Source organism: Lactuca serriola, chromosome 2, assembly GCF_051521515.1.
Source record: "Lactuca serriola cultivar US96UC23 chromosome 2, Lser_US96UC23_V15, whole genome shotgun sequence".
Lineage (NCBI taxonomy): Eukaryota > Viridiplantae > Streptophyta > Magnoliopsida > Asterales > Asteraceae > Lactuca > Lactuca serriola.
Genome location: NC_136409.1, coordinates 217,342,725 through 217,357,310, shown reverse-complemented (window position 1 = coordinate 217,357,310; position 14,586 = coordinate 217,342,725). Strand labels below are relative to the sequence as shown.

General features: G+C 38.7%; 2 protein-coding genes and 1 pseudogene across 2 annotated transcripts; 2 read left to right on the top strand and 1 right to left on the bottom strand.

Annotated features, from left to right (window-relative positions):
* Positions 1–924: 924 nt before the first annotated feature.
* LOC145090805 (uncharacterized) lies at positions 925–2,897 on the bottom strand. Its single transcript, XM_079028876.1, has 2 exons — positions 2,785–2,897; positions 925–2,429 (listed from the first exon to the last, which is right to left on the bottom strand). Exons 1-2 carry the CDS (start codon positions 2,803–2,805, stop codon positions 1,302–1,304), a joined length of 1,149 nt encoding a protein of 382 aa, XP_078885002.1. The 5' UTR covers positions 2,806–2,897; the 3' UTR covers positions 925–1,301.
* A 5,406-nt stretch (positions 2,898–8,303) lies between these two features.
* Positions 8,304–13,209, top strand: LOC145090065 (uncharacterized; annotated as a pseudogene).
* LOC145088542 (uncharacterized) lies at positions 10,169–11,505 on the top strand. Its single transcript, XM_079026910.1, has 4 exons — positions 10,169–10,407; positions 10,543–10,730; positions 10,812–10,865; positions 11,011–11,505. The coding sequence occupies exons 2-4, from the start codon at positions 10,566–10,568 to the stop codon at positions 11,488–11,490; spliced, it is 699 nt and encodes a 232-aa protein (XP_078883036.1). The 5' UTR covers positions 10,169–10,407; positions 10,543–10,565; the 3' UTR covers positions 11,491–11,505.
* Positions 13,210–14,586: the final 1,377 nt, after the last annotated feature.

The window sequence follows — 14,586 nt, the reverse complement described above, 5'->3', positions numbered from 1 at the left end:
CTTGTGTAGTGAAATGACAAAAATGCCCCTGACTTAACGGCTAAATGGTAACGGAGTTAGCCGGAAGGACCAAATGTTAAAAGTTTTGAAACCACAGGGACGATCCGTGAGGTTTTTTGAACATAGGGACTAAACTTGATATTTTTGAAAACCACATGGACCATTTTTGAAGTTTTGTCTTTAACATATATATTAGACACACTCGTACCACTTCCCCATTCGATAATTTATCAAGTGAGAACCGAAGAACCGCATCTATGTCTTTCAACTTCACCGCATTAGTTACTTTTACAAATGGAAGCAACCACTTCATGCACTTCGTTGATGTCAAACGACTTTGAATAAATTCCACAAAACATTGGCTCGTTATAAGACAATAATCCCTCTTTCCAGAGTAGATCTATTAGACACGCACCTTAAAATATAGTTCATCTATGTTGAGTTGTGGATTTGTACATGCCTCTTTATATAAACATGTATTACTACAGCGATGGATCCTCTTCCACACCAGGACATCAAGCTATATATCAAAGCACGACGACTTAAAAATTGCTTCACACGTTGGGGAAGATTATGGCTTGCCAATTATTATTCCACCAAGTTATGTATCTCATTTCATTGTCAACAAAGCACCATGCACATGGTTATGCTAAAATAACAACATATCAAGTCATTAAAACAAAAATTGGGTGTTGCATTTCAGAGAAGTTGCTTGTATTTCGGACATGGTTTTCCTTTCGAGCATGTTCTTTGGATTTCACAATTCGTTTATCATTTTGGAAAACTAAATCTACTGCTCAACTACTTACCAAACCACATGATAATGACTTTTTATGCCTAACTACCGAGAATACACATTGACTACCTATTTGAAATGAAAACAAAATCCTTGTCGGAGAGGTTCTTCGGATTTTGGGCAAAGGATTTTATTTCAGAGTCAGATGTTTAATATTTAAACATGATAAATTGTAACAAATATGTACAAACTAAAAAGAAGATGTTCAATTCTGAATCTCTTCTGCGTATGATTCCATGTTGCTTCAATTATAGAGTTTGAAATGGCATGTTATGGGTACCGCATTTCAGATTTCCATTAAAAAATGACCTCACAAAAAAGGTGGATACCTGTCAGATCAATGGGTCCAAAACATCCCATTATCTAAAAATTAAGCCACATAATCAAGGCTACAATACTAGTACAAATGGATGACATCCCATTATCTTACATATGGACTTAAGTGATACCTCCTCTTTAAGTTCTCGAACTCGCTACTTGTAGTTTTTGAAATCAGTAGCATGTATTACCCCCTTGACAATATAAAACTTGGTGCTGATGTATGAACCACACAAAGATCACTTTCAATGTTGATTTTCAGCTCTTTAATAATAACTACTCCATATTTCAAATCATAACTATACATACTTTTACTTGATTCAGAATCCTTGAAGATAATATATCTCTTACTTATCACGGTTGAAATGGGATATATTCTAAAGTACTGATCCGGGAAAGTTACTAACTGCAACTTCTCCCACTCCATCCTCCGAAAATCTTTAAGACTCCATATGTAAACTTTGTCCAAAGAAACTCCACCAATGAGAGTAAGGAAACCACCCATCTCAAAAACAGAATAGAGGTCTATGATACGATCATCAGAACTTTTAGGTAGGTGCAATTGGAAAATTTTCTCTTTCACCATATCCATGGAAACCAGGTACTTAGAAAGATTAGCGCTCCAGTGAAAGTATTTGCCTTGAACTGAAACCGGGTGACACCAACTAGACATCCCTTGACTCATATAACCCGGGACTTTGATATTTTTCCACTTTGAGGAAACACAAGAGACGATATCTTTTTTCAAAATAAGAATATCACATTGCATTGGTGGGCCCATAGACACACGAAGGACCTTGTATACTCTCTTCAATCCGTCAAAAGAAAGTGCCACTCCGCATAGGCAAAAATAGCGTCCCACACAGGATATACAAAGAGGTAGATATGATCCTTCCTTGGTGATTAGATTAAAAAGATATACAGATCCTTTTCTATCAAGATCCCTTATCAGAAGAAACTCGTTACACCATGACTCTATCCTACCTGTGCAAGGTATGTGAAGATACCGCTCTTTCACTTCTAGCCCTTGTCTTTCTTCCCTTATGTCCACATGGCGTGCTCTGTAGATTCCAGTTGGCTTCTGGAGGATGAAAGAAGCATGGTCTAGCAAGATCATGTTGGTGATTATATGGAACCATCGTCTACAGACATACTTAGCCTTATAACGAAGGAAAGCATCAGGAAGCCTTTTAAGGATATCCAAAAGGATGTCATCTGGAAAAAAGACAACCCCGTTGACCTTCTTTTGATTTCTCGTCATGTGTTCATATTCAAACTCTTTCCTGAACTTTCCGATTGTCATCTTCATCAACTTCTGAAAGCAGCAACATGAAAAAGAAAAAGAAACAAAAAACAGCTATTTAAGTTTGTCCGATTGTATACCGTTCTCAGGAAGGACCAAAACAGAGTCAAACACATCTTCCGACCAAAACAGGGTCAAATTCACAACTTCCGGCACAAATTGTTCAGCTTTGTATACCATAGATTCTAAAATGGAGTTCAATTGTTGTAAACTAGCAATTATATCACATCTAGAATCTATAACTATTTAGTCATTAGAACTAACATCCATTGATCAGATCGTCGTAAAGATTTCATAAAGACTTATCATAGAACAAAAGAAGTAGTACATAAGAATCCCCATAAATGAAATTGAGATGAGAGAAAACCTGTAGGGCGGTAGCTTCCATTTATGAATGAAGAAATCGATTATAATGGAACTTAGTTATTTGTATTTTGTTGCTTTATCGACAGAAATTGAGAGGGTTTTCTAGGACTCGAGAACTTCTTATTGGTCATGTCTAACGTCACGATTCTAGTAGCCTCTATTTAAACAAAATCTTTTTTTCTATAATATTTTAAAAAAAATGCTATTAACGATTACATAATTTATGATATATCTGAAATATTTTTAAAACTATTGGTCAGTTTACATATGATATTTAATTTTGTTTGAACCAAGACAATATTGTACGAATGTTCCGTCTATGTGGTTAAGTGGTTAACTGAAATTCAAAAAAAGTTTGAACTAATACGGTCCAAACTTTTCATTTTTTTTTTTGTCAGTTTGGTACATTTTATTTTTAAATTTTTTATGATAACTATTTTGCCATCAATATTTTCTTTTGAAGTTTTTTTTAATTATAGAAATTAAAACGAAAAAATGAAATGAAAATACTCTCTCTCTCTCTCTCTCTCTCTCTCTCTCTACAAATATAAACACACTCAAGAACACATATTCATATTCATATTCATGAACACATACATAAACACTCCGTATTTTTCATGTTTATTCTCCAAACACATACACAAAATCAAATATGATGAAGGGTTTTCTAATGAACACATTCAAGAAGACAAAATCAGATAGAGTCATGGGTCTCCGATCTCCTCCTCAGACGACGACGTTCTCCTCCTCCTCCTATTAAAGTAATCCTTAGCGTCGCGCATCGTGAAACTCTATGATCCGGTCATCGTTAACGGCCATAACGAATCAAGATCTAGCAGGGGATCGAAGGTGGCGGCGTTGGCTAGGCTTTAGAATTTTTCCCCCTCGTCGTCGTTCGCAGTGTAGATCTATCCGACCATCATGTTTCTCCTTACCGCCACCATCTCCGAAACGATTATGTAATAGGTTAGGGTTTGTAATGGTGGCGAGCTGAAACCCTAGTAGTGGCTGCGCTGAACTCGACCTCATCGACTGATATTTGGCAACCATAATTTCTTTACAAACCCTTTCTCAAATCTTACACCGATAAAGGTTTGTGTGTTTAATCTCTCGTCGGTCTTGTTCGAGTTCGTCTGTGTGTTTAATCTGTATATGTGTGTGTGTGTGTGTTTATGTTGAATCGCTTGAAAAATCAATGGATGTTTGTGCTGATCAGTGTGTGTTCATCAGATTTCATGTGTGTGTATGTGTGTTTTCACATAATCTGATTTTGTATGTGTGTGTGTGTTCATCTAATTTGATTTAGATGGAGATAAAAGTGGCGGGCGTGGTCGAATGGTGGTGGTGGTGGCCGGTGGTCAAATGGTGGTGGTGGCCAGTGGCTCAAATGGTGGTGGTTGTGGAAGCTATTCTTCTGTGTTTTTGAGGAAGAAAAAAGAGATGGGTAAGAGAGAGAAAGAGAGAGAGAGAGAGGGGGGGGGGGAAGACATATATATATATATATATATATTGTATTTTCTTTTTCTTTTTCTTTTTTTTAATTTCTATAATAAAAAAATGAAAAAGAAAATATCAAGGGCAAAATCATCATTATAAAAAAGTTAAAAGCAAATTGGACCAAACGCGCAACAAAATGAAATTTTGGACCTTTGGTGTCAGTCCAAACTTTTTAGACCAAAGTGACAATTTTCAGCTAACCATAGGAACCATTCATGCAGTTTAGTCTTTAAACAAAAGAAAATGACAAAAAATAGCGACAATTTCAAAACCAACCGCAATTCCAAAACCAATCTCAAATGAATTTCTCATCCTAATTTCAATCGCAAATGGAAAATGACTTCAACCCATTTGACCATCTTCGCGACTCCTTAATTCATACACAAACCCAATTCCAAACTCAAACACAACCCGAAGTTGTCCGTGAAGCATATTCGGAGCCGGAAGAGATTCGACCACAACCCAAGAAAAGTGGAAAGACAACTCTAAAGCAATGGACTATGGATGAAGAAATGGTGTTGGCTCTTGCGTCGGTTGATGTTTCTAAAGATCTGAAGGCCGAGATGAACCAAAACTGTCCTACATTTTTTCCAGAAAATTACTAGGCATTTTCTCGCGAAAATGAATCATGGAGACTATAGGAAAAATGATCAAATTTACTCGAAGTGGAGAAACGTCAACAAAATTGTGATGGAGTTTAATGTGGTGTTTACATCAGTCAAACGAAAATGGCAAAGTGGTGCAAATGACGAATCAATTTTGCAAAAAGCTCTTGCACTAATTTCAAATTTCTTCATGTTTGGAATATCGTAAAGATGTCCAAAAATGGCAAGACATCAAAAAATTGAAAATATTCATGGGTGGTTCTTCTAAAAGAGCTAAAACTTCTGAAACAACACATAGTCAATCGTCCAATGCATATTTCGAGATTGACCTTAATGAAAAGGAGCCTTTTGAGGTTCCAAGAACCACTCATCCAATGGGAAAAGACTAAGCTAAGCGAAAGGGAAAAGAGACGACAAGTGATTCAGGTGACATCGAGCATCTAACAACCAAAATAGACAACTTGAAGTTAAAGTTGGAGCAATACTTGGTGGTCGCACAAGAAAAAGAAAAAAAATAGTGTAACGACGATCTTAACAAGAAACACTAGCAATCTTATCGGACGCGAAAAAGAATTGGTGATAAAGGCCAAAGAGGAGATTGCGAAAAAAATATAATATCTACGTTTCGTTATTTAAATTTCTATGTTTCCTGTTTTAAATTTCTAGGTTTTGTAATTTTAAATTATATGTTTTTTATGTGTGTTGTCATATTAAATTATATGTTGATTTTTTGTTGTAATTTTTTTTTTATCTATTTTAATAAATCTTTATGTTTTATAAAAATAATCTGTTTGAAATTTTAAAATTTAATATTCATTAATTTTAGAAAAAAAATGAAGGTGGCAAACATGACAACCCACGCCTTTGACAAAAAATTGAGGTAGTGTGACAAATCTTAGTTGACACCTGGGTGGACTATTGCAAGTGTGACACTACTCTCTCCGACCTTAGTGATTCTTTTTTTGTAGGTTGTTGTAACACCCATAATCAGAAAGACCAAGAAAGGAAAGGAAAACCCTAAGTCAAAGGGTCAACTCGTCGAGTCCAGGGAGGAACTCGGCGAGTCGGAGCGGGATCCAGGGGATCAATTAAGTAGCCGACTCGGCGAGTCGGCAAAGGGGACTCGGCGAGTCCGGTCTGAAGAGGGAAACCCTAAATCCGGGACTTTGTGCACTATTTAAGCATCTCATTCTCTCCCTTAGGGTTCCTTACAGCTTCTCTCATCCAGAATACCGAACCCTAGCCACCATATCCGTTTTTGAGCAAAGATCTAGCATTGGTGTTGTGATTTGAAGCTTGGAAGAGAAGGAAGTTCATGGTGGTGCAAGAGGAAGCCTTGGATCTAGAGTTGGTGTGACTTTTAAGAGCATTTAAAGGTAAGAAGTCGTTACCTTCACTCTTTTGCATATAGTTTTCCCTTTGTTATGAGATTTGGGGCTTTTATGCCATGTCCTTGAACCATTTCGAGTTAGAGCCCAAATCTGAAGTTGCTACTTCAGATCTAAGTGTATTCTGGCCTAGAGAGTCATAAAGTATCAGTCTTGGGGGTGTAGGTGAAGCATGGTTGTCTTAAACCCAAGTTTGGAGTGTTTTGGACCTAGATCTCCTTAGCTACACGTAAAGTTTGCACCTTTATGTGAGGGATAGGCTTTGGAGGAGTGGATCTACAGTTTGGAGTCCCTGCATGACTCAAAAAGCCTCTAAATGTTCGAAGGACTGAATAGAATCGACGAGTCCTTCGAGTGGACTCGGCGAGTAGTATGAAGATTAGGAGGAACTCGATGAGTTGGATGAACAACGCGGCGAGTCTGTTGAAGATTGTCTTGGACTCGGAAAGTCTGTTCTTGGACTAGGCGAGTCAAGTCGCGAAACCCCAAACCCTTCAAGTTAAGACTCGGATCAGTGAGTTGAGTGAGGACTCAGTGAGTTGGGCAGGTCAGGAATCGAAAATCGGTAGACTCGGCGAGTCAGGGGCTGACTCGGAGAGTCAAGTCGCGAATGAAAGGATTCTGAGCTAATGAACTCAGCGAGTCAGTAGGCAGACTCGGCGAGTAGGGTTGACCTGGAAGGTTGACTTTGACTAGAGTTGACTTAGTTGACTTTTGGAGAACAGTTAAGCTAAGTGATATATGTTTCGATATTGGTAGCTCGAGGAGCTAGTGGAGCAGCGGTTCAGGTAATTGTCGGTCAGCATCCAGAGGGGTTACCAGCAAGTTCAGCAGTACGAGGTGAGTTTCCCCTTATGTGAATGGGTCTAAGCCCACAATGTCAGCCCATGTAGATATGAGTAGGAAGACCCAGGGGATTGCCCTAGGCACGATATGCCAGTATGATAATTAGGACCAAGGTCCATCGATTGCGGGCGGGTGCCCAAGGAATGGTTTGCATTATAGGGTATACTTGTTGTCTGTGTGATACTTGTATGTGCCTGGTAGGGAGGTGAGTGTGGGCGAGGTCCCGTATCTCACCAATAGCAGAGTGTGGACGGTGTTCCACATCTCATTAGCGGGAGAACAAGGGCGAGGCCCAAGTTAGGGAAAGAGTGAGTGTGGGTTGGGCCTGTATCTCACTATTAGTAGGAGCATGGACGGGGTTCCATGACTCATCAGTAGCAAGACAAGGGCGAGGCCGAAGATAGGCGAGGCCTTAGGACAGGGTCCATTAGTAGATGTTTAGCTTATGTGTTGTGATATGCTTATATGTTGTGATATGCTTATGTGTTAGTATATGTTAGTGGGCGAGGCCCAGTGACAGGCGAGGCCTAAGTGAAACAGATCTGTATCCGAGCGGGGCTCGAAGCCAGGCGGGGCCTGGAGCGGCGGGGCCGTTGTAGTGGGCGAGGCTCGAGGTAGCGGGCGAGGCCCGAAATAGCGGGCGTGGCCCAATATATGTTGTACGTGTTTGAACAGGGTATGTGGTAGGTTGGGGAACTCACTAAGCTTCGTGCTTACGGTTTTCAGTTTTGGTTTCAGGTACTTCCGGTAGCGGAGGGAAGAGCTCGGGGTGATCGCATGGCACACATCATTGATTAGTCAGCCTGGTATGTTTTACTCTGATAATGTAAATGTGTTTTGGAAATGATACTCTGAATTCATGTTATGACTTATGAGTTATGATATGTTTTTATGAATATGGTTTTGATAATGATTTAAAAAAAAAATTTGGTACGAATTTTGGGACATTTTTTTTCATTGGACAGTGATTTTCAAAGATGATGCATAGTACTTTACAAAAACTGTAAAGCCAAAGTAAATTAATATGGCCTTGGCCTTCTCCACCTACTAATGGTTTTGAACCCTACATAAATAAATTCCATAAACACTTGTTCCAGTGGCCACACCCAACACCACAAGATTCCAAATATATGAAGCTCTGCAAAAATAAAATGAAAGCACAGGGTTTATGTTGATGGGTCGTAGGGTCCTCATTTGTCTTGGTAACAGCCAAAAAAAAAGAGTAAATTTAAAAGCTAGAAATTCTTGTACTCCTAAATTTAGTACCAAATTAAAATGAACTCTCGTATTGCTTTCCTCTTTTCTACTCTTGTTATTTTTCTGATTACCGCCTCCATTTCTGCTTCCAATGATGGTGGTAATGAGACCGATTATCAAGCTCTGTTGCAGTTCAAGTCAATGATCATGAATGAAGAAGGTCTAAGCTCATGGAACTCTTCCTTTCATTTCTGTGATTAGAGTGGTGTTTCATGTGCGAAGCGGAATAAAAGAGTCAATGCTCTACGACTGAGTTCCAAAGGCCTAGAAGGCTCGTTGTCTCCTTATCTAGGGAACCTCAGCTTCCTTCGTGATCTTTATCTCAAGAATAACAGTTTTCAAGGTACGATCCCTCATGAACTCGGTCGTCTATCCAGGCTACGTTTTCTCCAACTTGGCTACAATAAATTCAACGGATTCATTCCAACTAACCTGTTTGGTTGTTCTAACCTTGAAGAGCTTGGACTCTATGCTAACAAGCTAGTTGGAAGCATACCCAAAGAGATCAGTTTCCTCTCCAAACTTACTTATCTTTCAGTTTATGATAATAACTTAACCGGTGGAATCCCGCCTGTTTTGGGGAATATAGCATCAATGGAACTGTTCTCTGCTACAAGAAATCCGTTGGGTGGGAGCATTCCTAACCCCTTAGGAAATTGGAAAATTTTAATAGAATTTTACTCAGGTGCTTGTAACTTATCTGGAACCATCCCTCATTCCATTTTTAACCTCTCACTCCTAACTAATCAGCTTACTGGTAGTCTTCCTTCAGCCATAGGTGAAATGCTCCCTCATCTTGAGTTCCTTCAATTACGGGGTAACAAACTGACCGGACCTATTCCACCCTCCATATCTAACTGTTCGAAGTTAAAATTTCTTGAATTGATGGATAACAATTTTAGGGGGAAGCTGAAAATTGACTTTGCAAAACTAAAAGATATGTATTTTGTATCCTTGGGTAATAACATCTATGGATTTGGAGAAGCAGACGATATGAAGTTTATTGATACTTTGAAGAACTGCAGCAGAATAAAGGTGTTACATCTTAGTAACTGCAATTTTCAAGGAGTGCTGCCCACATCAATTGGTAAAATCTTTCTGATCAAATAAGTATTCTAACTTTAGATAGAAATGATTTTCATGGAAACCTCCCTTCAAGTATAGGTAATCTGGTCGGCTTGATCGGTTTCTCTTTAACAGAAAACCAATTTACAGGAAAAATACCCTCCACCATTCATAAGCTTCAAAACCTACAAGAAGCTTACTTATATAACAACCAATTTTCAGGGCCAATTCCAGATGCCATTGGGAACTTATCATTGTTGACTGGCCTTTGGTTAAATTCCAACAGATTGGGAGGACATATTCCATCAAGCCTGGGAAATTGTCATCATCTATTGGAGTTACACCTTGACGATAATAAACTCAGTGGAAAAATACCTACTCAACTTCTTCAACTTACATCTCTAACCATCATACTAAATCTTTCTCAAAACAACCTGTCTGGGTCACTTCCAATAGAGGTTGGCGACCTCAAGATGTTAACTTATTTGGATTTATCTCATAATAGTTTATCAGGTAAGATTCCTAATAGCATTGGTAGTTGCACTAGCCTTTCATTTTTATCCCTCAAATGCAACTTGTTTCAAGGCATTGTACCTCCAGCATTAATTTCCATGAAAGGAGTTTTGACCCTCGATCTTTCTCATAATAATTTATCAGGCCAAATTCCTCGATTCTCAGAACAGTTCTCATTTGAATATGTAAACCTATCATTTAATGATTTTGAGGGTGAAGTCACTACAAGAATATTAAACTAAGGCGACGACGGCTATCCCGACGACAAACGTCGTCGCTACAGGTACCCTATGCCGACGACACGTTGTCGCCATAGCTTTTGAAACTTTTGACCAATTTCCTTTGACCACTACATCTGTGCCGACGACAAGTTGTCGCCAGAGGTCTGACGGGAACGACGAAAATGTTGGCGGTAATATGAAAATATATACCGACGACGTGTCCTCGGTATAGGTAAGAAAAAAAGTATTTTCCATTTATTTTTATTCCAAGTGCCAGAAAAAGTAAACGACGTAGTTTTGGACACCCTATGCTGACGACAAGTCGTCGGCACAGGGTTTTTAATTTAGATATATATTTTTATTTCAGGAATAAATGATACGTCGTTGTTTATGTCGACCCTATACCGACGACACGTCGTCGGCATAGGGGTATACCCTAAAACAGATACACAGCCTTCTTTCATTTGCACACAACGACTTGTTTCTGCATTCTCTCCTCCCAAGCGACGAAATCGGCTACCCAACGACAATATCCGGCGATTAACCCAATCCAAGGTTGTTTCTACCCCTAATTTGTTTTTTTATTGTTGTTTGGTATTGATTTTTACCCCTAATTTGAGGTTTTTTGGTGTGTAGGAACCGGTGGTGAAGCTCAACCGACCTAGTGACTGCCTCACCCTTCCAGGTTGGGTAAGTGATAAACGAAATGAATATATTGTTTAAATATATTATTATTAATTATAGTTTCTTGTTTAAGGAATATTATTATTTTTTGAATGTTTAAGTTTAGTTGTTTGTTTTAATTAACGTATGTTAATTGTTTTCTTTATTTTAGGAGAAAATTCAAAATGAATATGAGAAAATGCAAAACGAGGTTGGGGAAGGAGGAGAAGTAAACGAGGAAGAATGTTTAGAACGTGCCCTTGGGACAAGACGTGGACATGCTCGCGGGGTGGGTAGGAGACCAACCGCCAACTTCGGTTTAATTCCAAATGAACGACCTTCCACTTCCAAATCGTCTCAATCTCAACCCCAATCTCAATCCCAATTCGATGCACAACAAATGCAAGAATATTTGCAACAATATAATGCATCATTGGCGGCTTGTATTCCGAACTTCCAACCACCACCATTTCCTAACTTTCTATTCAACTATAACACACGAGCAAGTAGCTCTCAACAATTTGCCGAAAGGATGGAAGGAAAAGGAGAAGGAGAAGAAGAAGAAGAAGAAAAAGAAGGAGAAGAAGAAGGAGAAGAAGAAGAAGGAGAAGACGAATATGATAATGATGATCGATTTTTTTTAGTATTATGAACAATGTTAGTTAACTACTTATTGTAATATTAAACTTGAATTTGATGTTTTGAATTTGAACAATGGTACCTAGTTAATGTATTTCAATTGATATATGCTGCAATGTTTTTTGGATATGTTAAAAATGCAGGAATGGTAATGTACAAAACCTGTAAAGCTAAAAAAAACAACCAGTAGCTATCCCGACGACTAGTCATCGCTATAGGTCCATGATCGTTAACTGATAAAACCCTATAGCGACAACATGGCGTCGTAATAGCCTCAACTTGTCCCGACGACTAGTCGTCGCCATAGGATTTTAATAAAACTTTATTTTTTCCCCCGAAAATGTCGTTGACAAAATCTGTGCTGACGAAATGTCGTCACAATAGAGTTAGCTATACCGACAACGTCTACGTCGACGACCTAACAGACTATGCCGACACGCCTGTGCCGACGACTTGTTGTCGCCATACCCTATGCCGACGACTTGTCGTCTCCATAGGGTCTGAAATTGTCGTCTCCACAGGGTCCGATTCTTGTAGTGAGTACCGGTGATAGGAGTTTTTGCCAATGCAAGGAAATTCTCTGTTTTGGGGAATAGCGGGATTTGTGGTGGCTTGGCTCAACTTGGGTTACCGAAATGCAAGGAGACAGAAAAACATCAAAAAAGGTTTCCTTTGTTCGTCATACTCATTCTGGTCGCATCCACACTTTTCACCATATTATGTTTTGCATATTTTTTATGTAAGAAGAAGAGTCAACCGTCTCAATCATCAAGAGGAGAACGATTCATGAAAGTATCATACAGTCAACTTCTCAAGGCTACCAATGGCTTCTCCCAATCCAATTTGATAGGCGAGGGTGGGTTTGGCTCTGTTTACAAAGGAGTCCTTGATGATACGATTGCTGCAGTCAAAGTTCTACATCTTCAAAACCGAGGTGCCCACAGAAGCTTTATAGCAGAGTCAGAGTGTGAAGTGTGGCGGAGTATTCGACACCAGAATCTAGTTAAAATAATAACTTCATGTTCAAGTGTTGTATTTTAAGGAAATGATTTCAAAGCTATGGCATGTGAGTTCATGCCCAATGGGAGCTTACATGATTGGTTGCATTCAAGTGCAACTACATCCAGAATCTTTTCCAGAGAACAAATATTCTCATTGATGTCGCATCTGCACTTGATTATCTTCACAATCACTGCCAGCCATCCATCCTTCACTGTGACCTGAAGCCTAGCAACATTCTACTTGACGATGATATGGTGGCCCATGTTGGAGACTTTGGTTTAGCACGATTTCTTGGAACAAATTCAAACCAAAAAAGCATGAGTGGCATTAGAGGAACGATTGGGTACACACCTCCAGGTAAAGGCCATTTATTCCCACATGCTCATATTTATTTGTAGTATATTACCTTTTTCCTAAAGTAATTGTGCTTATAAGTTGCAGAGTATGGTGTTGGGAGTGAGATGACAAGCAGTGGGGATGTCTGTAGTTTTGGAATACTATTATTGGAAGTGATGACAAGGAAGAGGCCCACAGTAAGTTTGCATGCATGGCCTTGCCAGACCAAGTAACAAATGTCATTGATGACGACCTCCTGAATTTTCTTCATGAGGATGCTATTGCTACAAAACATACAATAGCAAATGCAAAGAAAATGGAGGAATGTTTGGCTTCAATTATCAAGCTTGGAGTATCATGCTCCTTGGATTCCCCACCACAACTATTGTTGTAATTTAAGTAATAAGTTGATTATCCGAAACATTAAACAATGAATAATGAGTAGTCAATATGGTGTTTAAATAAAAGTGTTTTATTTGCGCTCAAAAGTTTTGGGGCCATATAGGATTAAGTATTATCGTTGTGTTTCATTTTGCATGTTTTGACTTCCAGAATAACTGGGTTATTCGAACCTCCACCGTCGGTCATACGTTGGAAGTAGGTATGAAGGAAGATTGTCATGAATCTGTCTGTAGATTGTCTAAAGTGTTTAGACATAGCACAAGTTTGCTGCAGAGTTCATGACTGCTTTGATAAGATTAAAGTATTGGATTAAACCCATGCTTACTTGAATCACTTCATGGATGTATCACGGGTGATTAGTGAGATGATAACATTATATATTCTTAAAACCGAGACGTGTGAGTTGTTATTTGCTAGTCGGTTGCACATTGATGATAAGTAAACGCACCAGTAACTTGGTGTTATAAAACTTATTATTGTGTGTGATTCGATTAGTAGGTGCAAACAAGAATTTGAGCCAAGGTTTATCCATTCCTTTTACCCAAAGTGGGATAAAAGCGATATTTGTGGGCCCCTCGATGATTTAGTGATGACACCCTAAGCGCTTGGCCAAGCCAGGACTAAGTTGATGTGTTCAATTGTAGTCTTTTATCAGTCGTCATAAATCAGATGTCGGGAAACAATACATAGACAGAGAGAATGATTTAAATCCATGTAACGTGTCTATACGATATCTTGAGAATGGCAGAATATATAATCCCTTATCTAAAGGACACGCGTATCTGATAAGATCAGAGTTGACAGCGGCTTTTGAAAGCTGCGATTGCTGATCAGGTTCTAAAGTTATGCAAAATAGTTATTAGACTTATCCAAGTGGGAGACTATTGGATTAGTGTCTAAGTCCATAACTATTTTGGTATGTACTTGACCCGATTATGAGTGTGGTCATTTTGGGTTGCCTTCACCATAGCAATATGTAGGATGAATTAAGGAGAGAAAGGTTTAATTATGATATTATGAGAATAATATATTAAAGGAGAAATCATATTGTTTAATTAATATTAGTCAAGAATTAATAAAGAATTAATTTGTGGCTAAAAGAGATTAATTAAACTTAGGGGACTGGAATTGTAATTATAAGATAATTGCAATTGGGCTATGGATCACCTTGGGATAATAGGTTGGACGAATTCTATGGGGAAGCCCATTAGAAATAGTCCAAGGCATGTTCCAGAAGGGGTCCATGGGCTGCTTAGGGCTTAAGCAGTCAAATTAGGGTTTCCTTGTTAGATAACCCTAATTGCCTACCTATTTAAAGAACCTTGAGACCCAAAAACATGGCTAAGTGTTCCTTTAGGGTTTCCAGCCG